Below are 27,627 nucleotides of genomic sequence, written 5' to 3' on the forward strand. Positions count from 1 at the left end.
TTTAGTTTTAAAAGAAATGTATGTAAGATTTTGATTTTAAATTTCATAAACTTGACCTACCTGTGTCCCAGACTCAAGGCACATGTTCAAATCAAATGTTGTGTTTACTGATAACAACTGTAATAAGGGATGCACCGATCCAATACTGGTATTGGATATTGGCCCTGATCAAGATTAGCTGGCTCTGATATCGGCCTCCAAATATCGACTCAGCTGATATATCCTGGTTTGACATATAAATCAATGTAATTAGACTATTTACTGGTTGTAGTTAGCCCAGAATGTCTCATAATGTTTGAACTTTTATTTAAGCAGTATATAAGTTTTTTCTGAGACAAACTTAGACAAGCTTTAGAAAAACTTTGTTTTCTTTTTATTCTGTAGTTTTTGGTATTGGTTCATATCAGGCATTGAGATTCTTCAAGCCATATTAGCAAAATCTATATCGGAATTAAAAAATTTGAATCAGTGCATGCCTAACTTTAATGTTGATTTATTCTTTATTACAAAAACATTAGCCATGATGCCAAGTTGTTTATGTACAGTATAATTTGGTGTTTTGGTTCTCAAGATGATTTTCCAAGCAAAAAGCAGCATTAACCTCACATGAGTGCCATGTTTGGGTTGCCAGTTCCAATGCTGAAATTCAGTTGTCTTAAACCTAAAAGGACTCTCTGATCTGAATCCTCACTACCTAAATCCCCAGATCATTAATCAGCGTCCTGAGGTAGTACTTTTACTTGGTTACATTTACTTGAGTATTCTTAATATTTCTAATGAAAAATTGTACTTTTCAGAGTACTTTTCTAGCAGCATAATTTTACTTCAGCTTGAGTAATATTTTTAATGATGTAACAATAATCTTACTTGAGTAATCTTGGTTTCTCTCCACCCTGTGAGTAAACAAGTCTACAAGTGACACTGGCATGAGATTGACAATATGATTTGAACATCTGTGTTTCTTGTACTGCTCCTTCAGATATGATTTAGTTTGACAAATTTTTGTGTTTATCCTTTCAAAATATCAGATTTTGTGCATTATTTTTGTCCTTCCAACTATAATAACTTCAAATTATAAATTAGATGTTATGCCCCAACCGTTATTCTCACTTGAGTAGTACTTTTCCCATATACTAATACAAAAACCACTACTTTCTACTTCTACTTGAGTAATATTATTCTGATGCAACGTTACTCTTGCTGCAGTATGTATCCATATACTGAGAATGAGAAAAGTGTATGCGTCCTCTCTCTGCAGTTCCTTTCATATGAGTGCTTGTGCAGTTCAGTCTTACCTCATACTCCTGACAGAACAGGAGGTTGTCATTGGCCTTGAGCCGTTTTATATGTTCTGCCAGGTCACTCAGAGGAATTGGAGGGTGCTCTAGTATCCCTGCACAAGACCACAGACAGATGGCATGTGAAGAAAACAAATCACATGGGTGGGGGGCCTGCCAGATGTGGGGGTGGGGGCTTAAGGGGGCATGAAAGGTGGGTGCCTGGTGTGCGGGCCTGCCTGGTGTGGGGTGGTGCACTCTCCTCATCTCCACGGGGTCAGAATAGGAAGCCTGCACAGACTTGTTGAGTCGGCCAAGGGGCTCCTCTTTCGGTGAGGGACATGTCCGCTTCCTGGGGACCAGAATGCACTGGGGTGAGTTTGGGGCAGAAGGACTGCAGTGGACAGAGAGAAAGCACTCACCTCTCCTGCCGACTACATCCACAAACACAACGCAAAGACAAGAAGAGAGCTGTCATTAACTGGGAACACCTCTGAACCCACAGAATAATCTTTTTTTTTTTTTTAAGTATTAGGAGCATGTAGACACTCAAGGCCGTCTGACAACAATAAACAAATACAAAAACATATTTAAATATACAGTAAAAAACATACAATTTAAAGCATTCAGTTAAAGTGGGACAGAGCAACTATGGTCTGTTGGAGTGAAAAGGCCAGTCAAAACAGATGAATTTTGAGTTTGGATTTGAGTGAGGTGGTGTTGTAGAGGTCAGGAGGGTGGGTGTTCCAGAGCTGAGGAGAGGAGTGGCTGAAAGCTCTGCTCCCCATGGTGATAAGAACACTGCAACTGTTTGTGTTACAAATCTGACACATGAGGACTGAATAAAAACATATATCTGCAACTATTAGGAGCCCCTGTGTGTCAAGGATTTTGGAAGTTTGGTCTTAACAGTAGGAAGAGCATTCTCCCATAACATCAACCACTACATTTAAACACAATGTTAAGCCTAAAAAGGTATAATAGGAGTCATTATAATAGACGAGGGCATATTAAACCTGCCTGTTCTCCGGCTGGGTGCCTTATGTTTTTATTCATCAGTGTGGATATTCAAATGCAGGAGGTACAAAGTTAAAGCTGGTTTGGTGAGCGTCAAACTGTCTGAGAGTAGTCTTTCATGTGCAGTGAGGAACAGACCTTTTGAAGACTAAGATGGCGATGACTGTGAGAATGATGAGGATGACTGAAAACACTGGCCCCATGACCCACAACATGTGGGCCTCGTCTGGAGAGAGGGCCACCTGACCCGGGATATCTTCCCCCTGGCTGTCCTCTTGGATGAGCAGCTCAGAGAAGGGGCTGGCCGATAGGGTCCTCTAAGAGAGAACACACAAAGCCCATCTGTTGCAGCATGCACAAAGATCCACTAGTGCCACACATGTGGTGCCCCCTGATGGGCATTGTGTTTTGACAGTGCAGACAGAAGTCTGTTATTATGCTTTCTGCTGTTGAATTAGATTTATGCCAGACTGCCTTTAACTCACACACTGAGACTGTTCCAGCTCCGCCAGCACAAAGCACCGGTACTGCTGCTGTGCTCTAAGGGGACGATTGTAGAAGCTGCTGTAGACATGCTTGTCCCCCAGAGTGAAGATTGGAGGCAAAGCATCTAGGCGGGCTGCCACATACGCTCCAGACTGCTCCTGGTTCTGCTCCCTGCTCTGCTCCAGGCTCTGGTCTTGACTCTGGTCCCAGTTCTGGTCCAGGAGCTGCCACAGATCACAACAACTATATAATATATTTACACAGACAACTACTCAGACTATGATTGGGGTCCAATTATAGTCTGAATTCTTCAGAGAATTTGTGAGACAAGCACCTAGCAGGTCAAAATTACTGGGAATCAGGATAGATTTTTAAAGTATCCACTAGATTTCTGGATGTTTTCTTTTGCACAGTGCAGTTGAATCCCTCTCTTAGTGAAATTAGAGTGTGTAATGTACATGCACCAGTTGTCTGAGTACAAACCAGTACAAATCCAGTTGTGCTACTGACATTAGAAAAATAAAAGTTTTTATGCAGAATAAGACAGGATATTTGTTTGTTGGTACTACAAAAATGTCAGCCCTTGCAATTTGCTAATTGAATCCATTGAAATTATGATTTTGATTTGATTGCAATTGATCCCTAGTTCAGCCCTAGTTCAAACAACAATTTTTCATCCTTAATCTGTAGCATCCTTGTGAAGTGGTCTCACATCCTGCATTGAGGAAGTTACTTTGAAAAAGTAGCACATTACTTGTTTCTTGTTGTAAAATGTAGTAGTTAGTTACTGCCTCAAGGAAGTAACTTAGTTGCAATACTTTGGGACCTCTGAGGTGGGAGTGGAAGTCAGTTTTTCACTTTTAGCTCATTCATCGTGCTCCTTGTTTAACCTTATCAGACATACGCTCAGAGATTACACTATCTTCCCAAGCGTGTGAAAAATCCCTCAGTCCAGGTAGAATCCATGGCAAAGGAGAAATTCAATTTGTCAACTGGATAAAAGTTTATTTGGTCGAATACGTTTCATAGCTCATCCAAGCTGCTTATTCAGTTCTGGTCAGAATGCTGGTGGGTACTTCTTCATATGTGCCTGCAGGCAGTGTTGGGAAGGTTACTTTTAAAATGTAATCCCCTACAGATTACAGATTACACACCCCAAAATGTAGTTTGTAACGTAATCCATTAAATTACTTAAAGTGAGTAACGTAATCTGATTACTTTGGATTACTTGATATTGTCATGTTTTTTTAAACGACATGAATGTAGCAACCACATCCTGAAAATTCTTGTTTGTTGTCTTCAAATTGTCTGAGCCCAAGTCTCCATGAATAAGCAACTGTTTGCTGTAGAGAAGCAAAGACCACGATATCTTAATATAAGAGGTTTTGTCTGTTAAAAGACAGTAACAAGATCAGCCTTTCCTTCACCAGATTAAAAAATATTATTGATAGAGAAATTATTTTTTATATGACATCACCTTTAATTATGTCAACCTACCTTTAGTCCTGGTTTAGTCCTGGTTTAGTCGTGGTTTAGTCCTGATTTTTAGACCTGGTTTACTCCTGATTTTAGACCTGGTCTAGACCAGGTCTTTAGTCCTGGTTCAGTCCTGGGTTAGTCCTGGTTTAGTCCTGGTGTTAGTTCTGGTTTAGAGGCGCACAGGAGGAAGCGCGGTTTACGCGAGAAAACACGGTCCACACGCGGCGCACGAGACGGCGGTGTCCGCGCTGTAACTACGGAAGGAGACGTGGTCCGCGGGTTCTCAGGTTGATGACGATGATGAAGGTGTGTGTTTGTGTGTGTTTGTGTGTTTGTGTGCACGTCCACTCATGTGGCAGGTCACTATAGGACAGTAGTGCAGATATTATGAGTCTATGCAGGTAGCTCCAGTTTCACATTTAAGTTGTAGGCGATTTTATATTTGTTTTTTTATATATATATCTCACATCGGGAGAAGAATTTCCAAGACACAAATGCGTTTTTACCAATGCACTGCTGCTTCCATTGTGTGACTGACACCGCCAACTTTAACATGCCGTTTACATCGCTCTTATTGCGCGCGTTCTGTTTGGGTTTCTGGCAATGAGTGGAATTACCAAAATAAAAAAATAAATAAATGGGATGTAGCACAAAATGTGAAAACAGGAAAATACCACCTTGTAATCCACTTATTTCAGCAAAGTAACTGTAATCCAATTACCACTCACTGAAACAGTAACTGTAACGGAATACAGTTACTCATAATTTGTACTCTGATTACGTAACGGCGGTACATGTAATCCGTTACTCCCCAACACTGCCTGCAGGGAAGAGCTAACTACAGTGAAACTACTCTGAAACTAACACACCTACTTGTTTACGGTTTCTGTTTGTTAGCTCGGACTATTGAACTGCACTGAATGTGGGGTCTTTTTAGTGTAACCATTCAGGTCCATAATGGAGCTTTCACACCTCTGGGCCTGACCTGGCTACAGCTGTTGTTCTCTTGTTTGTTTTGATTTAGGTTTGAGGATGGAGTTGTAAATAGGAGACACATGGTGTCTGAGTCCCCCATTTCTGTTTAGAAGAAGGATTCTCATTCTTCTTTCTCCTTTCAAACCAATTCTTTTCTCTGGCTAAGATCTGTACCTCACTATCCTCAAATGAGTTTCCTGTGGCTTTTAGATGGAGATGTACAGCAGACTGAGGACCACTGCTGCTCTCTCGTCTGTGTCAGAACATCCTCTTGTGGACTGGCTGTTTTGGACCTTGGACCAGTAACTCCAAGTTGTGGTGGTGCAACAAAACACCCAATGCAACACAAACTTGGACTTATTTGGACACTACAACACAGGGCTCAAGTGGGGCCTACATGGATGTGTCCGGGTTTGCCAGAATGCACCACTTTATAGAAAAGTTTGTTTGTAAAATTATCTTTAATCCCTGAAAGGGTGAGATAGCATGACAGGAAATGTCTCGGCAGAACACAAGTCAATAAATCTTAATTTGATTGAGGTCCAAGATAGGGAGCTTGAAGCAAATGGGGGAAGGGTATAATATCTAATCTAATATAATCTAATATATAATATCCTGTGATAGCAAATATAAGCGAGCAATAGCTCTGCCCCACCCTAACCCTCCACTGGCAGCCGCAGCGTGTTACTGCTACAGGTTAATGCATGGATAACTACAGGGCTGTGTGGTACAGGAGTTATGGTGAGTTCAACTTCAAGTCAAAGTTTGTTCGAGGAACAGTTTTTAGGGAGTAATATGTCTTCTCTTTAGCGGTGCCCTTCTGCCAAGCAAGAAAAGAAGCATTAAGCTGAAATGAGTGCATTTGGCTGCGGTGAAATCCTACAGCTCTTATTTTGATTCACACACTCGCTAATGGCGGCTAGCAACTTTAGCTTAAAGTTCAACAGAGGAGAGCGCGAGGGGAGCAGCACCCGCTGTTGCCGCTGGGACCCGGGGCAGTCGCTGCAGGGGCCAGGGCAGTCACTCGTTGCTCTATCTACCTCTGCCAGCTCGTTTCTGGGCGCGGAGAGCTTAAGTCCACGTGGTGTCCTAGTGCTAATATGGACTGGCTGTAACTTTTAGGTTTAAGTGGGAAGTGAGATTAAGACTAGTTTTACAACTGCACTTACTTTGTGCACTTGGCTCCCTGACTTTGTGTTGCGGACTTGACTGGACCGGGACTTTGACCAGTTTGATCTCTTCATATTGGAGAGAGAACCAACAGGACAGTGGGTAGAGGATACGCTCTGCATCAGTCCCCTGGAGAAGGTAAGAGGCTTGTTTTCATTAGTTTTGGGCAAATCTGCGGGCGAAGCCTCACAGGTAAATAGTGCTAATAGTTAAATAGTTTTCTAGTGTTAATAGTTAAATAGTGTTAAAGTTAAATAGTTTTATAGTGTTAATAGTTAAATAGTGTTATAGTGCTAATAGTTAAATAGTGTTATAGTGTTAATAGTTAAATAGTGTGTAAATGGGCTCGTGGGTGCGTTGGAGCTGCCGGTTGTTCTGCTGAGCGCTCTAGGAGCGGTGCCGATGCTGTGTGTTCATATTGTGACCGTAGCCTCTTATTGTAGTTTTGCTGACGTTATTGGGGCTGTGTGTGAGTGTTGTGTTGGGTTGTGTTGTTGGGGCTGTGTGTGAGTGGTGGATTAGGTTGTGTAATCTTTACCCTTGGCTGTGCGTTGTGCTCTGATAGATACAGTTCTACCAGTAGTGACCAGTCTAGTCTGTTTGTGGCATTCATTATAATACTATATAGCCTATATATAATACATATATTTATAATATATATTTATAATTTTGCCTATGAAAAATGTCATGATAGCCAGCAATTGGTCCTAGTGGTTCGCCACTGGGCCTAGCTAACTAACAGAAACTGTAAACAAGTAGGTGTGTCAGTTTCAGAATAGTTTCACTACAGTTAGCTCCTCCCTGCGCCTCCCTGCAGGCAGATATAAAAAAGTACCCAGCAGCATTCTGACCAGATCTGAAGCAGCTTCGATGAGCTGCGAAATGTATTTGACTAAAAAACTTTTGTTCAGTTGACAAATTGAATTTCTCCTTTACCATATCTTCCTAAGCACTGATGCTGATATTGAAAGTAACTAGCTGAATAATTTATTAGTAATTGTTACTTCATTTAACTAAATATTAGTAACATTCATTGTTGTTCCCAACAATGTTGAGCTGATAGGGGACAGTCCTCAACAATATTTCACATGCAGACGCAAAAGCAGGAAGTAGAGGTGTATGGAGCAGCATGTCATGTGTGCGTAGATTTCAGAAAATAGGATCCATCCTCTTTTTTGATGCTCTACGCGAGCGTAGGCGTGTATCCCCATCAAAATACACACAGAGAATGAATCTTTGGTTGTAGATGTGCGTTTACTATCGGTACAACGTGCTCCTGGGGCAGTTCTGTGTCATTTGAAAGAGCTCTGCTCCAGAAAGACTGTTAAAATTTACTTTTGTTTTTGTGTTTGCTGTTGTGAGCCTGTACAGAAGGTAAATACAAGTGTGTTCAGCTGTTAGTTTCACTGTGGACCTGATACAAGCGGCTAATCGTGCCCAGTTCAGTTTGACCAGTGGGTGGCAGTAGCTCAGTTGGTGGAGCATTCGCCCACTGATCTGAAGGTTGGCGGTTTGAATCCAGCTCTCGACATAAACATCACAAGCTGTGGGTCAGATCCACTGACCCACAGCTTGGCTGGTGTGATTTCAGATCCCACAGATGAATGCTGCCGTTGTGTCCTTGGGCAAGACACTTAACCCACCTTGTGTCTATGTACACTGGTGTGTGAATGGGTGAGTGGTTCCTTGTTGTAAAGTGCTTTGAATGCCTTGAAGGTGGAAAAGCGCTATAGAAAAATGTGACCATTTACCATCTGCTTCCCCACTGACAAACACAGAGCCAGTGTCACGCGTGTATGTCCTGCTGCTGCAGCTGGTGGAGCTGCTCTTGCATAGACGCGTGGCTGTGGTTTCGCGAAGTTACGTGCGTAAACGTTGACGCGTGCAGTGGAGCCAGGCCCTTAGTTTCACTGTGGACCTGATACAAGTGGCTAAGCGTGCTCAGTCAGGTTTGGTCGGCTTTCTTATTGGCGGTCTTGGAGCCAGTGTGCCCTGCTGTGGTTGTTGGTGGAGCTGCCTTTACGTTGGCGTGCCGCTGTGGTTTCGTGAGGTTACGCGTGTAAACACTGATGTGTATTTCACTCTACGTGAGCGTAAACCTTTGGATGCGTACCCTTGCAGCCAAGAGCGCAATCTCACTAAAGCAAGTATCCCGACTCCTGAGGAGGGTTAGGAAGGTGGTAACATTTTTTCACCGAAGCACAACAGCTGCCTATGTCCAATAATAATGTGCTTAAAGTCAAGTCAGATTCAGTTTGTGCATGATTTTTACAGCATTTTTAATGCTGTATCCTAAATTGTGGATAATTAAGATAACATAGCATATGATGAAGTATATTTCTGTAGATTAAAGATTTAAAAAGCCTTGCACTATATGCCTTTGCACTATTTACCATTTGCACTTGACCCACATAACGCTAATACGTGACCCACCTGCTGCTAATACTTGATTTGACTTGAACTGCTATGCACTGTGCACTAGTGCTTTTAGCTTTAGTTATTTATCTCTGGTGACTGTAGTGTTAGAGATTATGTTATTTGTTGTGTCTGTGCATGTAAATGTTGTCCTTGCACTTTAATGTTTGTCCTCTCTTGTCTTGTCTATGCATGAGACACAGAGAAACATAATTTCGATTCCTTTGTTTGTATGTCAGGTACATGTGAAGAAAGTGACAATAAAGCGAACTTTGAACTTTGAACTGATAAAGATTACACATGATAAAGCATGTGCGCTTGAACATGTGCATCTCCTTCAGCAAGGGCCAAGAGGTGAGATTAACAGAGCGAGGCAAAGAGGAGAGGAAGAGCAAGAGCAAGGGAGATGGAAGAGAGAAGATGAGGAAAGAGAAGGTGAGGAGACGGAAGGAGAGGAGAGAGCAAAAGACAGGGAAGAGCAAAGGAGAAGAGAGAGAAGGAGAGAGCGAGGGACAGGGAAGAGCAAAGGAGAAGAGAGAGAAGGAGAGAGTGAGGGACAGGGAAGAGCAAAGGAGAAGGAGAGAGTGAGGGACAGGGAAGAGCAAAGGAGAAGGAGAGAGTGAGGGACAGGGAAGAGCAAAGGAGAAGAGAGAAGGAGAGGAGTGAGAAGGAATGGAGAGCGAAGGAGAGGAAAGTTGCAGAGGAGAGAGGAGAGAATAAGGAAGAGGAGAGAGAAGGAGAAAGAGCAAGGGAGAATGAAGAGTGAAGAAGAAGAGAGAAAAGGTGAGGAGAGAGCGAAGGAGAGGGAAGAGCAAAGGAGAGGGAAGAGTGAAGGAGAAGAATGATCGAAGGAGAGGAAAGAGCGAAGCAGAGGACAGGGAAGAGTCTTGGCACTAAAGTCGCGCCCTTGTCTCACATAGACTGAGACACAGTGGTGAATAAATGAATCCTCCTGGGAGCACAGTGTGTCTCCTCACAGGGCTCTCACCTCTTCCAGATCCACAATATCAGGGCTTGTCCACTGGTCCACATGGGCTTCTGGGACAGGTACTACCACAATGTAGAACCATCTGTGAAGGACACATAATTAATAATAATAAACGTAATTTCTGACCCCAGCCATGTCCAGAAGCACAGAATGTGGGCTATTCCCATCCAGGTGTAGTACTGTGTGTGCCACAGTGCCACAGGGTTAAATGTCCTGTATGTACTGTATGTCTAAGTGTAATCCCATTGTATCTGTGTCTTCCTTCATTGCCAAATTATTATTATTATTTTTTAATCTGCATTCTGACTCTAAAGTATGATCTAATAATAATACATGATTTTCTTCCACTCAGAAGTGTTCCACTGATCCCTGTTAGTGTTGACTGTGTCCTGGCTTTCTGTGTCGTGTGTTCATTTTTTTTTTTTTTATGCATCATTTCACAATTTATCCTCATGCACACACGCTGATTTGGTCAAATTTTCTTCCAAATACATATGTAAAATCAATTCTAATGTCATTTTCCTCCAAATACATATGTAATATCTATTCCGCTATGTCTCAATGACTCATGGTGTTGTTGTACCTCACAGTTCCAGGTGGGGGTGTGGTGGGCAGACTGAGGGCCAGTGTGCCCCTCTTCTCAGGACCCTGGGACTGTAGGACTGGAGCTGTGGAAAGTAGGAAGGCTGCCGTGCGGACAGACACCTGCAGCTGAAGCTCCAGGCTGCTGAGCACAAAGGAGTACTCCGTATCTGCCTGGAGGCCCCCAATGAATACCTTCTGGTACTGCACCGGCACCTCCACACTCTGTGCGCCGTATTGAATCTGAGGGACACACAGCCACAAGTCACTGATTTTTTTTTTGTCTAGATTAGGTGATTTATAGTCATGAACCTTTAAAATATGGGCCAGAACTTCACGCCACAGACACATCATTAAATAACAACAGCAACATATAGATACATATCTAGTCACAGATATTCGATTTTCAGGGTGTACAACAATAGTACCCTCTTTACATACATCACTGAAGATACACTTTGATCACCAAGACACGTAGTGAGAAACTAGACTAGATGAGCTAGTCTTTACCTTCAGAGGCTCTTGGGATTTGTAGGTGTCTGGTATTTCCCAAGTGAGAAGCACAGAACTTGTGGTCGCTCTCCTTGCTGCAAAGTTCTTAATAACTGCTGAGGAAATGAATTAATAAAAATAATTTGTATATGTAATCATTAATGAAAAAACCCAAATGTCCTGTAAAAGTCCTAAAACCTCTAATATCACAACTTGACACATGTTTTATTCCCTGCACTCAAACCAGGCTCAAGCAGGCAAGTCACAACTGTGTCTATATGCTGTATGCGGTTAGGCACATTGCATTGCAGGAATATTTATATGTGTGGGCACCCTGACAGTGGCTGGGCACTCCGCCATCATTGTGCACCCTTATCATTTGCCTATACAATCTATGCCACAGGCCAGGTCTAAGTAAATGGGCCCGGTCAAGCAGAAGTAAACAGCAAGGCCAAAAATTCAAATTAATGCATCTGATATAAAAATATATTCAACAGATACATATGTACTCTAGTTTATGAAACTGTTGACCTTTTTTCTGTACCATTTTTGGTTCTAAAGTTACATATGTTTTAAACAGACCATGTATGAAACATGGAACAAAAATTATTTCCCCAAATTTCAAAGACCTGCAAATCATGTAAATAAATGGATGTATTTCATCATATCTTGTGTTATTCCATCTTTGAACTGTTGATGAAGGTATATGATTTTTCAAAAAAAATTATTTAAAATGATAAAAATTTGCTTGGAAGGACTGACATATTTTATAGAAATGGTTACCTTTCATTTTGAAGTAATATTGAAGTATTCGGAAGGAAAAAGCTGACAAATTAGGCAAAATCATGCACCTTCTTCTTGCTTGCACAATTTTCCCTCCATTACTTTTCCCTCCGTTACCATGACCTTTCTTAATAAAAAATCTCATGACTCAAAAGAGGTAAGAGGTTTTTCAACCTAATCTTGTACCATATGGTAGAAAACTATATGAAGCAAATATTCAAACCAGTTTGTAAAGGATATGTAAGTGAGAACCAAGAGTTATCACTGTTTGTATTTATTGCCCAAAAAGTGCTGCATATTTCATTCCCTCTGTTATCGACATGAGTTTTTTAAATTTTTTGTCAACAACTTAATAATATCGCAGGTTTAACTTTACCTTATTGGAGTGTTAACTCTTTCCTACATTCTGATACCTTACTTATTTCTATAGTCCCTCTCGTTTCTGAATAAGAGCTAATTGAATGTAAAAGATCTGCCCCTGTTTCCCTCCGTTACCGCTTAACCTGACCCAAATACCTTTCAGGTACTGGTACTGGAAAGCAGGTATCATTTTTAGTACTGGTACCAACAAGTAAAAGCACCCAGCTGTGTACTACATTAAATACAAGTGTAACAAATGGAGGTCTTGTCACCTGGCATGAAGGTGGCTAAAGTGCGGCTCTGGATGCTGGGGCTCAGAGGACCCCCTCCTCTGCTGGTGAAGGCCTGAACCCGAATGTCGTACATGGTATCAGGTTGCAGACCCTCCAGACTGACGCGGGTGGAGCTGATTCTAAGGCTGCTGTTGCTCTGGCTATTGATGTCACGGTAGACCACCATGTACTGGACTATCCTCCCATTCCTCTGGGCTGGGGGAGGTGGGTCCCATGACAGCTCTGTGCTGGTGGAGGACAGTCCCACAACTGTGAAGTTTTGAGGGTAACTGCCTGGGACATCCTCCGGGAGACTGATCTCCTTCACATACTCCTCCCCACAGCCAGCTTGGTTCTTGGTACAGAGTTTGAAGATGTAGGTGGCCCCCTTATGGAGGCCTGTGATAGTGAAGTGGTCTTCCGTTGGTCTAAAGTCTCTCACAGTGAAGGCATCCTCCTCTTGATTTTTGTATTGCAGCCGATAACCCATGTGCTCCCCCACCATCTTTTTTGGCTGCTGCCACTGGATCAGTGCAGTGTTGCTGATAGTAGTGCTAATCATCATGATGGGGGAGCCAGGCACTGCAAAATACCATACCATTATGAACTATATTGTATCCAGAATAATATGAAAGAGCATAGACAGACCTGCTCCTGTGGTGGTGGCCAGGCAGGTCTTGCTGGGAGCTCCTTGCCCCTCAGTCGTATACGCTGCCACAGTCACAGAGTATGTACTCTCTGCCTGTAGTCCTGTAATTATGGCTTCCTACAAAACAATACAGAGAGTCAAAGAGACATGTGCTCACCAACTAAATGTACTACAAAGAAGTACAAACCTGACCAGCATTTCAAAACCAGTGGTAGTCTTACAAGTATACTTGGAATTATTTTAGACTTAGAAAAGTGGAATTAAAACAACATCTTAACAAACTGATAATAAGCAGGAATGCTTAGAACAAGTCAGGCAATGATTTGTGTACTCAAAAACAACATAGGAAACCTTCAATATCACAATCCTGTGAAATTTGAGCAATTTCGTCTTATTGTGTCCTGTGTCCGGTGTTTCCCCCTCCCTCTTGTGTCTGTGTGTCTTTAGCCATTTCTCAATTCCCAGTCTATAGACTCTGTACTCTAGTACTCCCGGGTACAGACTTGTGGAGTGCATGAGCACACACTCAGCTCTCTCGCTTTTGGGACAGGTGGACTTCATGACATCACAATAAATAAATCTCATGTGGGTGCTCATCTCAACTTATGATCACCATCAGCTCTTCCTTATTTAGGCCAAATGTCTGAATTATCACAAATTCTGTATATCTGGCCAAAGGCTTTCACACATAACTTCATTGTCTGTTTTTTTTTTTTTTTTTTAGGTATTTCTGAGTTATAAAACCATCTGTAATTTAATAAATGTAAGGTGTAGCTGTTTATGTCATAATGTGGAACATTCCAGGCAGAGCAACAACATATCCATTTCCATTTATAAAGCTTATTTACTATAAAATAATTGAATGTTTTGAAAACAATTCCAAATATATTTTGTATTAGGGATCAATGCATTTACTGAAACTGTTTCCAGCCAAAATTACTACCCAAGACCATAGGCCCCAGACTCACTATAATGCTGCTGGTACATGCACAACAAACAAAAGCAGATACACATTCAGCCTGTGTGAACTACCCATAATTGAAGGATACCTTTAAAATACTCCTCTTGGAGCAGCGAGTCCCAAACTTTTTGTAGTCACCCCTTGAGACTTTTAATGACTAGCCACATACCGCTACTGCAACCCTGAACACATTACATTATCTGTAATAATAAGAATATTTGTAATTATTTTAAAGCATGTGCAGTTTTAAGTTTTAGTTTTTTTAATCTTATCAAATTAAAGCAGGGGTTCGATCTTGCTACTCCAAACATGCAAAATGCACATGCGCAGGTCATTAGAGGGTGTAATGGGAAAATACTGTTACTGATTCTACATGCAGTTATTCAGAGTTTTCATTGTCTCTGCTTTATATCCTGTTTTGAAGAGAGGTGCACTGCTCATATTAGGAAGTAACTGTCCTTGTATAAGTTTTGGGGCATCACGACCCAGCAGAAATAGAGATGATTCTTTTGGTAATACCTGTTTAGACACTACTATATATATTTTGTGAGTCTGATGCTGGTTCAGACAGAGTTACAACCCTGCATTGAACAGACTTGTCCTCTGCCTCTCTTTGCACATATATTAAATAAACTTTTGTTTTGTTGCTTCAACAGAAGTTTTATTATTTAAAAAGATAATTTTCCACTACAACGATCTTTGCACAGACTGGCCTACATTTGTTACACATTATACCACAGTGCATTTAATGTTGTGCAAATACAGTAACAGTCTGTCTTATGTGGCCACTGCACTTGAATGTAAGCAACATACAGATCTGAAGAAAGTGTTCACATTTTTAAATACATTATTTTAACATATTTAACACTGACCAAGACAAAGAGTCCAGAACTGTCCAGCATCTCTGTCTCGAAATGATATTCCAGCTGATCTTGCTTGGTTGCTTGACTGCTCAGAGAGGGTTGCTGTGCCTGACATAGATTTTGCCATTGAAGGTTCAGTAATGGAGCAGATCTGAGCCCAGTTTGAGCCTTTCAGTGGCCCTAAAGGTCAGCAAGGAATACCACTAATTCATGGTCTTCTGTCTTCCTTCACCTCCTTTTCCTTTCCTTGTGATGTAGGCCCTGGTTATCCCTTCTTTTCCATCTGTTTTTTTCCCTGCAGTTTGTATGTATTTGTGTGTCCGTGTGTGTGTGTGTTGCACAAAGGTTAATAGTGTGTTCCAAATTCTTGTACTTTTTTTTTTCTTTTTGGCTAGCTGTTCTGGTATCCTAAGTATTTCTTGTGTGTTCAGGTTCCAATATGGTAAATGGTCACATTTTTCTATTGCCCAAGGACACAACAGCAGCATTCATCTGTGGGAGCTGGAATCACACCAGCCAACCTGTGGGTCAGTGGATCTGACCGCTCAACCTGTGATGTTCATGTTGAGAGTGGGATTCGAACCGACCTTCAGATCAGTGGGCAAATGCTCTACCAACTGAGCTACTGCCCCCATATGTGTATGACCATAGGTGAGGGCAGAAAAGAAGATTGACGGTAAATTGAGAGCTTCGCCTTTCGGCTCAGCTCCCTCTTCACCCCAACGGTCCGATACGGCGACCGCATCACTGCCAATGCTTCCCTCACTCATGAAAAAGACCCTGAGATACTTGAACTCCTCCACTTGAGTCGGGGACTCTCCACCCACCCGGAGAGAGCAAGCCACCTTTTTCCAGTCGAGAACCATGGCCTCAGACTCGGAAGAGCTGATCCTCATCCCAGCCGCTTCACACTCAGCTGCAAACCGCCAGCAATGAGAACACTGCTCTTGCTGCGGTAATACAGGGACTGGACAGCCCTTAGCAAAGGGCCCCGGACCCCATACTCCCAGAGCACCCCCCACAGGACACCACGAGGGACACAGTCGAATGTCCACCACGGGGTCTGGGGATTGCCACTGCGACAGGCACCACAGACCTTACGGCCACAGCTAGACAGAGCCCTCTGACCAAGGGCTCTGTCAGACGTTCCGGCCTAGGGCTTCCTGGTGCCACGTACACTGATGGACACCCTTGTGCTTGAACATGGTGTTCATTATGGACAAACTGTGACCTGCACAGAAGTCCAATAACACAACATGACTCGGATTCAGATCAAGGAGGCTGTTCCTCCCAATCAGATCCGGTTGTCATGGCCCCTGCCTTCGATTGCTGCCCAGATCTCCATGCACCAGCCCCTTATGGCACCTCCCGCGGGTGGTGGGTCCACGGGAGGATGACCCCACGTTGCTCCTTCAGGCTGAGCCCTTTTAACAGCCTACACTAAATATTGTTTTGTGGTTCAACATAGGGGTGGGCGATATATCGATATTTTAAATATATCGAGATAGTTTTTAAACTTGATATGAATTCTGACATATCGTATATATCGATATAATGCTTATATTCAATTTTGATTTCGCAGCTTCGCTTGTTTACCTTCTCTCTCATCGCCTCCGCGCGCCTCTGCCTCCCTGATTTTGTTCGCTCGTGTCTCCTTCACTCCTCACTGTCGCCGTGAACGTCGAAAGTTGGTGCCAGTGAAAAGCTTCAAGCACCACGAACCTTTTCCACCATTTACAGACAAGAACATCAGCAGCACATCCTCATATTCCACCGAGTCGCGTCCTTTAGCCCGAAAGAAGCTAAACGAGCTGAGCTGCTTGAGAAGTGCTGTTTATGCAAATGAGTCATGCGCTTAAGTTTCGTTTCTGTAAAATGTAAACACACGTGCGCAAAACTACATTAAACACATTATTATCGCAAACGAGCTGATGTGGCTCTAGAGTCGTTATCCTTTATATATTGTAAAGTTTAGTCATGTAAAGTTTATTTATGCAGAATATTTTTATTCATTATCTGCTTCAGTTTCACTTGTACAATAGTGTTTGGAAACGTTGGGTTTGATCTGCAGTGGATTGTGGGATTAAACCTCAGTGCTCCTTACTGCTGGATAGGAACATGGATCTATTGAAATAAGGAACATCCTGAGCTTCTTCTGCTAAATGAACTCATGGTTCTGGTTCTGGTCTGGATAACAGAGATAATGCAAAGATGAGCTTGTGTTGAGTTGTTTTATTTATGAATGAAAAGAAGGAAATATGTATTATTTCTTTTATTTTACAGTTAAATTATTATTTATGTAATTAGGGTTTTTTGTCATCTTAAATGTTCCTATATGAACTGCCGACCTCTGACACTTTAATTAAAAAAAAAAGACCTTGTGGAATTGGCAGATTTGTTTTTGCAGTTTTCAATTTTAGGGGGTTATTTTTTCTTGAACACATATCGAGATATATATCGTATATCGAGATATAACAAAATATATCGAGATATATTTTTTGATCCATATCGCCCAGCCCTAGTTCAACATACACAGCACAACTATAGCAAACATTTTATGTTTCTCTCCCATTAAGCCATTCTTACAATAAAGCCTGAGCTACAACTTGTTAATGTGCACTCATGATTTTACAAAGGCTCCTTTAGTAATGATCGTTATCTGTGGTACATGGAAAGAACCATATTTGCACTCTCACTGCACTGGAGTCTGTTGAGGTTTCCATTGTCCCACTACAGCATTAGGCTGATCTGTGATGGCCTGTCTACAGCCCCAGAGAGAACTCCAGGGGTACATGTGATACAGTCATGTGGGCTTCAAAGAAAATTTGGGAAAAAATGCACTCCTAACATAGGCAACCTTAGCCTATGCTCAATTGTGACATCCTTTATACATACACAGGTTTATTAAAATCGAATTGCTCAACATGTAAAAGAATCATGATCAGGGGCCTCATTTATAAAAAACTGCGCAGGAGTTGTCGTAAGTTAGTGCGTACACCTAGTAGCTACGACAAGGCGTGCGCCACGCAAACTCCATATTTAGAAAACCCACCGCACGCACCAAACCACGCAATCTTTGCTTTATAGATCCCACCTGCAACTAGAATTTGCACACGTGAACCTACGTGGCCTCAAGTGGAGGAGTTCAAGTATCTCGGGGTCTTGTTCACAAGTGAGGGAAGGACGGAACGTGAGATTGACAGGCGGATCGGTGCAGCTTCGGCAGTGATGCGGTCGCTGTATCGGACCTTTGTGGTGAAGAGGGAGCTGAGCCGAAAGGCGAAGCTCTCGATTTACCGGTCAGTCTTCGTTCCTACTCTCACCTATGGTCATGAGCTCTGGGTAGTGACCGAAAGGACGAGATCGCGGATACAAGCGCTTGAAATGAGTTTCCTCCGCAGGGTGGCTGGGCACTCCCTTAGAGATAGGATGAGGAGCTCAGTCACACGGGAGGAGCTCGGGGTAGAGCCGCTGCTCCTCCACATTGAGAGGAGCCAGTTGAGGTGGCTCGAGCATCTGTTCCCGGATGCCTCCTGGGCGCCTCCCTCGGTAGGTATTCTGGGCATGTCCCACCGGGAGGAGGCCCCAGGGAAGACCCAGGACACGCTGGAGGGACTATGTCTCTCGGCTGGCCTGGGAACGCCTCGGGGTCCCCCCGGAGGAGCTGGAGGACGTGTCTGGGGTGAAGGAAGTCTTGGAGTCCCTGCTTAGGCTGCTGCCCCCGCGACCCGGCCCCAGATAAGCGGGACGAAAATGGATGGATGGATGAACCCACATCACGTCACGCCCTCTCCACACCTCCACCTCACCATAAAAGGAGCATGTAAAGTGACTCGTGAATGAGATTTCCCTAAACATGAGCCGATAATCAGTGGGTGTGACCGAGACACGCGGGACAGAGGGAGGAGGACGCTCCACGCAGCACCACGTGATCACGACAAAGACTTTATTAAAGACTTTATTAAACCTTGTTTAATAAATACATACAAAACTAAAAGTGACAACAATGACTCATCTGTTCATTTAATCATTTTTTAAATAATATTTAGGCAGCACATCTTTGCAGTAAAGCCCATGTGTTTTTTCGCTGTTTCAAGAGTTGTATCGCTATATTTTTAAGTCTGTATATGATGTGTGTGTGGACTGGCCCTGTATATTTATGCATTTACACACAGATATGTGCACGCGCTGATCTGAATGGTCAAATTATGAGTGCATGCGAGAGATTCAGATGCCCTCCCCTGGAGAGGGAAAGGAGCGAGGGGGGGATACGAGGACACAGATTTAGCATGAAACACATCAGATACAGATGTTATTCTGCCAATTAAAGTCCACACGAAACATCCAAACTGCTCACCTGTGAGTGTGGGTCTGGGTCTGACCTCTGTGAGTGTGGGTCTGGGTCGGGACGGGCACGGGCATTATTCTGTTCTTCATACAGTCAGAGAGCAGCTCTCATGTGCAAGAGTTCCCCATTGCACAAAAATTTAGGGAAGATTTTGGTTGGGGTCAGGTTCGGGCAGTAGGCTTCGTGTTGTCCACAGACTCGGGTCACTCTGCCGCTCAGTGCATAAAGACTAAAGTAAAAGTCTTAAAGTTGCGTTCATTAAATCAAAGCCTGGCTCCTGCTGCGTCCAAGGGAAGAGTTTTCTCTCAGGTCGGGTCATTATTTCGTCCTCTGTGTTGGTCACAGTCTGTGTTCTATAGAAGTCTATGGTCGTGGTGTAGACCGTGGGAGACTCTGCGCTACACCGAGTCCGGGAACGTGGCCGCGCTCGTGCACGAGTTTCAAATGTATAATACTGTGGAGAATAATGAGTGGAATAAACAGCCCTTCTCCGTATTTTGGTGAACCAAACACTTAAATGCGCAAATCTGAAGGTAATTCTTCTATATACGTGGATTTTCTGATCAAACACTTCCTCAAACTCTGTTCACTTCTGCTTCTCTCCACGAGTGTCGCTTTTTCCCCGTGTCTCCAGACTTTGCATAGAACTTACAGGAGGTCCTGAGTTGGCGTAGAGTTAAGCAAAGAGCCTTAGCCGAGTTTTATAAATACCGTGGTTGGCGTAGGAAGCGCGCACGCACGGATTTTTGCGAAAGCAAGCTTTATAAATGAGGCCCCTGATCTAATGGTTTTATTTGTAACTATTTCCCTAAATGCAGCACATTTTCATATATCCTAAGCAGGGTTTGTTTTCGCAGATGTAGTGAATAAATCTTTTTCACTTGTTTCATTTTCTCCATTTCTTCACAATTCTATGAAACTTGAGACAAATGCAGCAGGCTTTTTGGTAGATCTGAAACTTTGAAACAACATTTTTTATATATTATTTTATAATAATTTAAATATTATTTATCAGGTTAATATTTAATCTTGGTCTAAATTTGTGTGGTTGCTCAAAAAAGCTAATTTGGCACTATATTTTTTTAAATATATTTTTAATATAATTAGCATTTATTACAGAAAGCACCCACATACATTTTAGTACATGTGAAAAGTCCACCTGTCCCAAAAGTACACAAGTATGGAATCTGCAGGCTGGGAATTGATAAATGGCCTTTGTCTGTGTGGACCTAAATTTTCCCTGGATATAATTAACTCTGTAATATTTTTGCACAAATTGTCTGTGTCTGCTTAAGGGTTTTTGGCTCAGTCATTACAACATTTCCATGTAAACTGGATTAATGAAAGCGAACAAGACTGTAAAAACCTGAGCCAGGTTTGTAGTTGGACCGGAGATCACTAAGAAAATAAGGTCCCATAATGAGGAGCCAGTGACAAAATCTGTTGTTGTTAAGTCCTTAAGCAAGACGCATTGTCTAGTGTGAATGTGGGTGGTGGGCAGATGGGCGCATATTGGCAGCCTCACTTTCTAAAGTCTGCCCACACGAGTGTATATGTGAGAGTAAATAAATACAGCACTGTAAAGTGCTTTGGGTATCTTGTAAGACACTTTATAAATCCACTGATTATTAAATATAGATGCAAGTATGTTTTTGAGAGATGGGACAATAATGTTATAACATGGTTCAAAGGTCAAAAGAGTACATTTTGTGTGTGATAATGTGAAACAAAACAAGGCCAATGTGTGTTCTACCTCTTTAATGCTCGTCCTCCTGTCTTTCTCTTTGTCTCTCTTCTCCCTTCTCTCTCACTCCATTACTTCCCCTCCTCTCTCTTCTCCTTCTCTTTCCTCTTCTTCTCTCTCTCTTCTCTCACTCCCCACTCCTCTCAACAACATCTGTCTTTATCTCTGAGACATGCAACTATCTGTCCCACTCTATCAAAGAGAGGAGCTCCTTGATAGAGTGGGACAGATAAATACTTGTCTCTCTCCCTTCCCTCTCTATCCTCTCCACTTTCTCCCTCCTTCTTCCCTCTCCCTTTTCCTGCTCTCTGTCATTCTCCACCTTCTCAACTGCTTTTTCTCTCCTCCTTTCATCTGTCATCATCAGTACCCAACCCTTTGGAGATCTGATGGACAGTGTAAGGTTTTGGTACCCAGTGGGTCTCTCTCATTTAGACAAGGCTACCTGTGCTTCTGGCTCAGACAGATTCAGGACCATGGCTTGTCCAATAGGCTGCTCTTCGTGATCAAGCTGTGTGTACATCAGCTGATAGCCTCTGATGGGCCCATGTTGTGTCAGATGTATAGGGGGCTTCCAGCTCACTCTGAGGGATGTCGAATTCAGAGGATGAACCTCTAATTTTCTTGGAGGGGCTCCAAGCACTGCAAAAGCCACAGTCATCAGATACACAGTTCATTTTATTTGAGCATGTTAATGTTTATGTATGTCTTTTATTTACATTGCAATGTCATTTTTAAGAACAAAAGGAGTAGGAAGAAGCAAAATATATATTTTTCAATGTCAAGATTGTGTCACAAATTGTTTGTAGTTTCTTATTGACATGATGTGATGTAATACTTGTCTATGGGTACTCACTGGAGCGGGCAGTCCGGACCTCTATGGGCAGTGTAAACAGTCCCAGGCCCATGTGTGAGCGTGCTGCCAGAGAGAAGCAGTACACACTGTCAGGCTTCAGGCCCTGCACTGCATAACTCCCAACTGGCTCCAACACGACCCGTCGCTGGGGAACACAAGTCACTGGGGATTAACTAAGCACATGTACCAAAAATAACAAACGAACAAAAACAAACATGTAAATACATTTGGTTACAGTCACTATTTCATTTGTTGGTATTAAGAAAATAACACTAAAACCAAAGGAATACACGGTGTTACATACCACTCTTATAATAATAATAACAAAGCTGCTTTACAGTTTTGTGCGTTATTCATTTGTTCTACACTTGGTGTGGGGAGATACTATTGTAGTCACAGCTGCCTTGGGGCAGACTTAACAGAAGTGAGACTGCCAGTCTGCGCCATCGGCCCCTCTGAATCTGAACACCACCAATAATCATGGACACACCACTTTCATACTAGCCAATTTGGGTGAAGTGACACAACAGCTTTTGCCACTGGTCTCCCATCCAAGCAATAAACAAGCCCAGCCTCTGGAATCTGTGCTTCTCTTTTAAGTAATAAATAAACAGCAATGCAACACGCTTAAAGCTGTTTATAAGCCTCACGTTTCTACCCATAAATGTACTGTAAGTATTCAGAATAAGTACTCTGATAAGCCATGTAACAGAATACAGTACATTACAAAATACATTTTAAGGATATTCAGTATTCCTCCCATCACTGACAGGGCCATACTAAAAGGGGGTCAGTACAAATACCTATGAAAGCAAAAGGAGCAGTGAGTACCTTCCGTGAAGGAGTAGTAGCCTCCCAGTACTGCAGTTCATAGTTGATGACTGAATCTTGGATGGGCCACATCCAGGACAGCATGATCTGTGAATCCAGCTCTGCCTCACCTTGGAAGTCCACCGGTGGAGCAGGAACTAGGCACACAAACAAGGCATAACTGAAGACTATGTGTTTCAACTGTTGTGTATTTTTGCTGTTATGGTGAGCAGAGAAGAGAGACTAGATTTAATGGGATGTGCAGAACTGAACTTTAAATCACACTGTTGATCTAATAATAAAGACTTTATGTCAGAGGACCTGATTTTTGTCTCCATTAGAGAGGCAGGTGAGTGCATATAGATTTGAAGGTAAAATGTGGCAGAATTAGTGTGTGTGTGTGTGTGTGTGTGTGTGTATGTGTGTGTGTATGTGTGTGTGTGTGGTGTGTGTGTGTGTGTGTGTGTGCGTGTGTGTATGTGTGTGCGAGTGTATATGTGTGTGTGTACGTGCATGCGTGTGGCCTAATTTATCCTTTTTCCTAAATTATGGACTGCAGACCGAAAATAAAACAAAGACTAAACTAAATAAACTAATAAAGACTAAACTATTAATATTCCATAGCATACCTTCAACTCTAGCTCAGGACAAGAGGCCCTTAAACCTCTCTGCAGTAACACCCTGTTTAAATGATTGTTTCTGTATATACTCTCTATTGGAACTTTCAGTCACCATATTTCTAACAGTTTTATTTGGTTAGAAAGAACTTTTTTAGTATTGATGAGATAAAATTGACAAAATTGGTAATAGGCCTGATTCAAATCCAAGTGTTCCCAACTAAACATGGACTCGAGCCAGGGAGCAGGTAGCGTCTAAATGTTTTTGTGTCAATACAAATAACTTTCACTTAAATGTGGTTTTGTTACACCTCAGGCTACATAACCCTCACACATGTGAACAGTATGACTGAGCTCTGCTGAGTTGCTTACCTCCTTGTTGGGCTTTGATCCGCAGGGTGTCTGACAGGGGCCCATCTCCTACAGTGGTGAAGGCCAGGACCCTGAGACTGTAGGTGAGCTCTGGGGTCAGTTCTGACAGTGTCATCTGCAGCTGTCTGTTTGTGCTGACAGACCGCCAGGCCCTAAGCGGAGCATCCTCCTCTGGGCTGAACAGCACTCTGTAGCCCTGGATGTGGCCGTTGGGCTCCTCTGGAGGCTCCCACTGCACTAACATGGTACTGGAGCTGAGCATACGGGCTTGGACTCGCAGAGGGGGTGAGGAGGGTGCTTGCTCACTGGTGCGTGTGCTGACTGTTGCCCCTGGAGGCCCCCGGCCCACACTGTTGACAGCCAAAACCCGGAGGTAATATTCTGAGAAAGGGCTGAGCCCCCCAATGCTGTATCTGGTGCTGGCCACTCCCTCCACCTCCTGGAAGTCCCCTAAGCCGTGGGCCTGGTACTGGATCACATAATAGAGGATGGGCTCTGGGTTCCCAGAGTCCCAGGTCAGGGTCACACTGGTGGCTGTGGTCTCTGTAACAGTGAGGCCTGTAGGAGACTGGGGCAGGGCTGGGGAACACACAACACTTTAGATACAATCATGTACTATCAATTCTAAGCTCTGCAGTGGTCAGAGGAGACGTACTACAGTTCTGCAATGGTCAGAGGAGTACTACAATTATGTAGCAGTCAGAGGAGTACTACAATTATGCAGCAATCAGAGGAGTACTACAGTTCTACTGTGGTCAGAGGGAACATACTACAGTTTTACTGTGGTCAGAGGAGGAGTACTACAGTTCTACTGTGGTCAGAGGGAACATACTACAGTTCTACTGTGGTCAGAGGAGGAGTACTACAGTTCTACTGTGGTCAGAGGAGGAGTACTACAGTTCTACTGTGGTCAGAGGGAACATACTACAGTTCTACTGTGGTCAGAGGAGGAGTACTACAGTTCTACTGTGGTCAGAGGGAACATACTACAGTTCTACTGTGGTCAGAGGAGGAGTACTACAGTTCTACTGTGGTCAGAGGGAACATACTACAGTTCTACTGTGGTCAGAGAAGGAGTACTACAGTTCTACTGTGATCAGAGGGAACATACTACAGTTCTACTGTGGTCAGAGGAGGAGTACTACAGTTCTACTGTGGTCAGAGGGAACATACTACAGTTCTACTGTGGTCAGAGGAGGAGTACTACAGTTCGACTGTGGTCAGAGGAGGAGTACTGCAGTTCTGCAGCGGTCAGAGGAGGATGACTGCAGTTCTGTAGTGGTCAGGGAGGGAGTACTACACCTTTGACCAAAACTTGGATGGTGGTGTGGATGGTGCCCAGGGAGGATGTAGCAACGCAGGTGTAGTTGGCTGACTGCTGGATGTCTGTGAGCTCCAGGACGTTGCGGCCAATGGGTGTCTGGTTCTGACGGTTGAGCTCCGCTTCCTCACTCACCCACTTGACAAAAGGCATAGGTGCCCCCACGGCCACACAAGTGAGGTTCAAACTGCCCCCAGGCATCACCTCATGGTGGGAAGGCGGAATGGAGAACCTTGGTGGCACTCTGCGAACTGCAAGGGAGAGGAGGCTGAGGTGGCCCAGTGCACCACAACTGTAACCTCCACTGCAAGTCTTATGTTTGTTGTGTTTTGATGTTGTATCACATTTTAAAATCATGTTTTGGCATAAATGATACACTTCAGAAGTTTGTTAATCTAAATATGTAAGTGTCATTAGATCCCTTTTCCAATAATAATGTATATTATATTAATCAACATTTCTGTAAATGTACTACTACTCTACTACTACTACTACTGCTACTTTTCATCTGTAGTTCCTAGGCAGATTTTAAACATGGTATTAAAGCAGACATGCCTCTTTCTGCTACAGAGTTAATCTATTATGCATTTTTAAACTGTGTTTTAGACAATAGTATTTTAGACCTTTTAAATGTGATTGCAATAGTGATCTAAAACAGCCTGATGAAAACAAGCAAGTTAGCTGACTTCAGGTTGGAAAACTGTGGAACCTAGCTGGGGCTGACTTCAAGTGCTGCTCTGCTGGAGCATACTTTGCAGTTTACATTAGCATGTATATCAGATTTTTTAATCCATTTGCCCCAAAATGCTATGTGACAAATCCTCTGTTTATCATTGATTAAGAAAACAATATTGGAGAACCGAGTAAGTACGGAGCTGAGGGCATGTACCCGTGGTGGTGAAAATAAGGGTAGATCAGAGCAATGACATCTTGAATACAGGAGAATAAAGATTACTCAAACATGCACAAATTCAACTGTGTAAATGAGTGTAAATGAGAAGGAAGGAACAATTATAACATGGTGAAAAGGTTGATTTTACATTCTAAATCTCCATTAAAAGAGCAATCAAACACTAGAAAGCAGGAGCTTAGTGAATTAGTTAAAACATTAAACCTGTTAAAGGAGAGACTGATGCAGATGCAAACATGGCACAGGAACAGGCACCATTCGAAAGCATGCTGAAATACAGGCAGCCACATGCTCGAAGAGGGAGTATACAGTAGTACATTGCAGTAGACATAGAATGAACAGTCAACACTAGTGCTGTGCATTTCCTGTCATCTGGTAAGATCATACATACAATACAATCTTCTCCAGGGCTTTGTAAAATGCTGTTTTCAACTTAAAGTGGGAGCATGGGTGATGTAGGCTTGTATGAATGTATTCTTGTATCTCTTACTGTTTGAATGGAGCTGTAGGAGCCTGTTGGAGAATGAGCTCCTCTGTCCCTCTATAGTCTGAAGCAATGGGTGAGCAGGAGTGTCCATGATGGAGAGCAGTATGTCCAGTGTCCTCCTGGGCTGGGCTGTCACCCATCCTGAGCAGCTTCTCACTCCTTAGAAAGGGCTGGATTATGTTAAAGGTACTGGATAAGTTGAAAAAAGATATCCTCACAGAGCCTGTAACACTATCCAGGAGTGAGTACGCTCACTGCAGAAGATAGATGACAGCATCGTCCAAACTGAGCCTGAACATGTCTCTCAAACACTTTCAGGACATGAGATGTCAAAGCAACAGCTCTGAAGTCATTAAGTCCAGATGGAATAGGCTCTTTGTGCAATGGCACATATCACCAGTATCCATTTAAACTCCAGACACAGGTTGAAGAGAAAGTGCAGGATTACAGCTAGCTGTGCAGCACATGTTCTTCGCATGGTCTAGTCCACGAGACTTAGATGAACTTTCTCCATCTGCCTTCTCACCTGGGCAGGTGACAGAGACATTGGACTGAGCTCCTCTGTGGGAGTGGAAGTAGGTGTGGGAGCAGAGAGTGGCCGTCTGAATGATATGTGGTGAGGTGTGGATTGGATGTCTAGAAGGGGTAGAGACGGGGGTGCCAGGGTGTGAAAAACAATTAAAATGTAAATTTTGTAGATTTGATCTGTCTGGGCTATTGTCCTGCTTTGTTTTGTTGTTGAAACCAGTGATGGCCTTCATCCCATTCTAAACTTCTCTGGTGTTGTTCTGCAAGAGTCTTACCTCCAACTTTCTCCTGTAGGCCTCTTGGCCACTGCCTGAGATGGTCCTTCAACTGTCACCGTATCCTCTTCGCCTTGTCCTTGTCTCCAGAGTTGAAGCCTCCCTTCTTCTTGTTAAGCAGATCCTTCAGCTGGCAGGTGATCCAGGGCTTGTTATTGGGGTAACAGCAGACAGAGTGTGTGGGAATGGCTGTATCCTCAGAAGTTGATGTCTTTCATTATACAGTTCGTTATGCTGTCAATTGTGCTATTGGGCTGGCAGCACACATCCCATTCTGTGGTCTGAAAGGGCGTGGCTGCCCTCCTGACTCCACTTTCTTACAGTGACAGTGACAGGCTGCCTCTCCATTGCAGGGACATACTGAGGCGTTAACAGGACAAGATTGTGGTCTGATCGTCCCAATAGGGGCAGGGCAGTGGCACTGTATGCCTCATTTAGAATTGGCATACAGCAGGTCAAAAGTTCTATTGGTCCGAGTTTTACTATCCACATACTGGTAAAGTGTGGGTAAAACACTGTCCAAGGAAGAATGGTTGAAATCACCAGAAATCTTAAGTAGAGCCCCCAGGTGTGTAGACTACAACCCAGCA

General features: G+C 43.1%; 1 protein-coding gene across 1 annotated transcript in view; it reads right to left on the minus strand.

The window, feature by feature from the left end:
• The window catches only part of LOC110174624 (receptor-type tyrosine-protein phosphatase S-like), a 119,733-nt gene that overhangs the window by 24,448 nt on the left and 67,658 nt on the right, over positions 1-27,627 (minus strand). Inside the window, 16 exon segments of the mRNA XM_055164726.1 lie at positions 1,296-1,393; positions 1,475-1,629; positions 1,700-1,711; positions 2,433-2,609; positions 2,784-3,004; positions 9,808-9,889; positions 10,391-10,632; positions 10,900-10,997; positions 12,297-12,878; positions 12,945-13,062; positions 21,307-21,503; positions 21,714-21,724; positions 21,726-21,862; positions 22,549-22,685; positions 23,517-24,095; positions 24,819-25,088. Of these exon segments, the coding sequence (XP_055020701.1) occupies positions 1,296-1,393; positions 1,475-1,629; positions 1,700-1,711; positions 2,433-2,609; positions 2,784-3,004; positions 9,808-9,889; positions 10,391-10,632; positions 10,900-10,997; positions 12,297-12,878; positions 12,945-13,062; positions 21,307-21,503; positions 21,714-21,724; positions 21,726-21,862; positions 22,549-22,685; positions 23,517-24,095; positions 24,819-25,088 (3,116 nt within the window).

Source organism: Boleophthalmus pectinirostris, unplaced genomic scaffold (assembly GCF_026225935.1).
Source record: "Boleophthalmus pectinirostris isolate CB_2022bp ecotype Guang Dong unplaced genomic scaffold, ASM2622593v1 HiC_scaffold_7, whole genome shotgun sequence".
Lineage (NCBI taxonomy): Eukaryota > Metazoa > Chordata > Actinopteri > Gobiiformes > Gobiidae > Boleophthalmus > Boleophthalmus pectinirostris.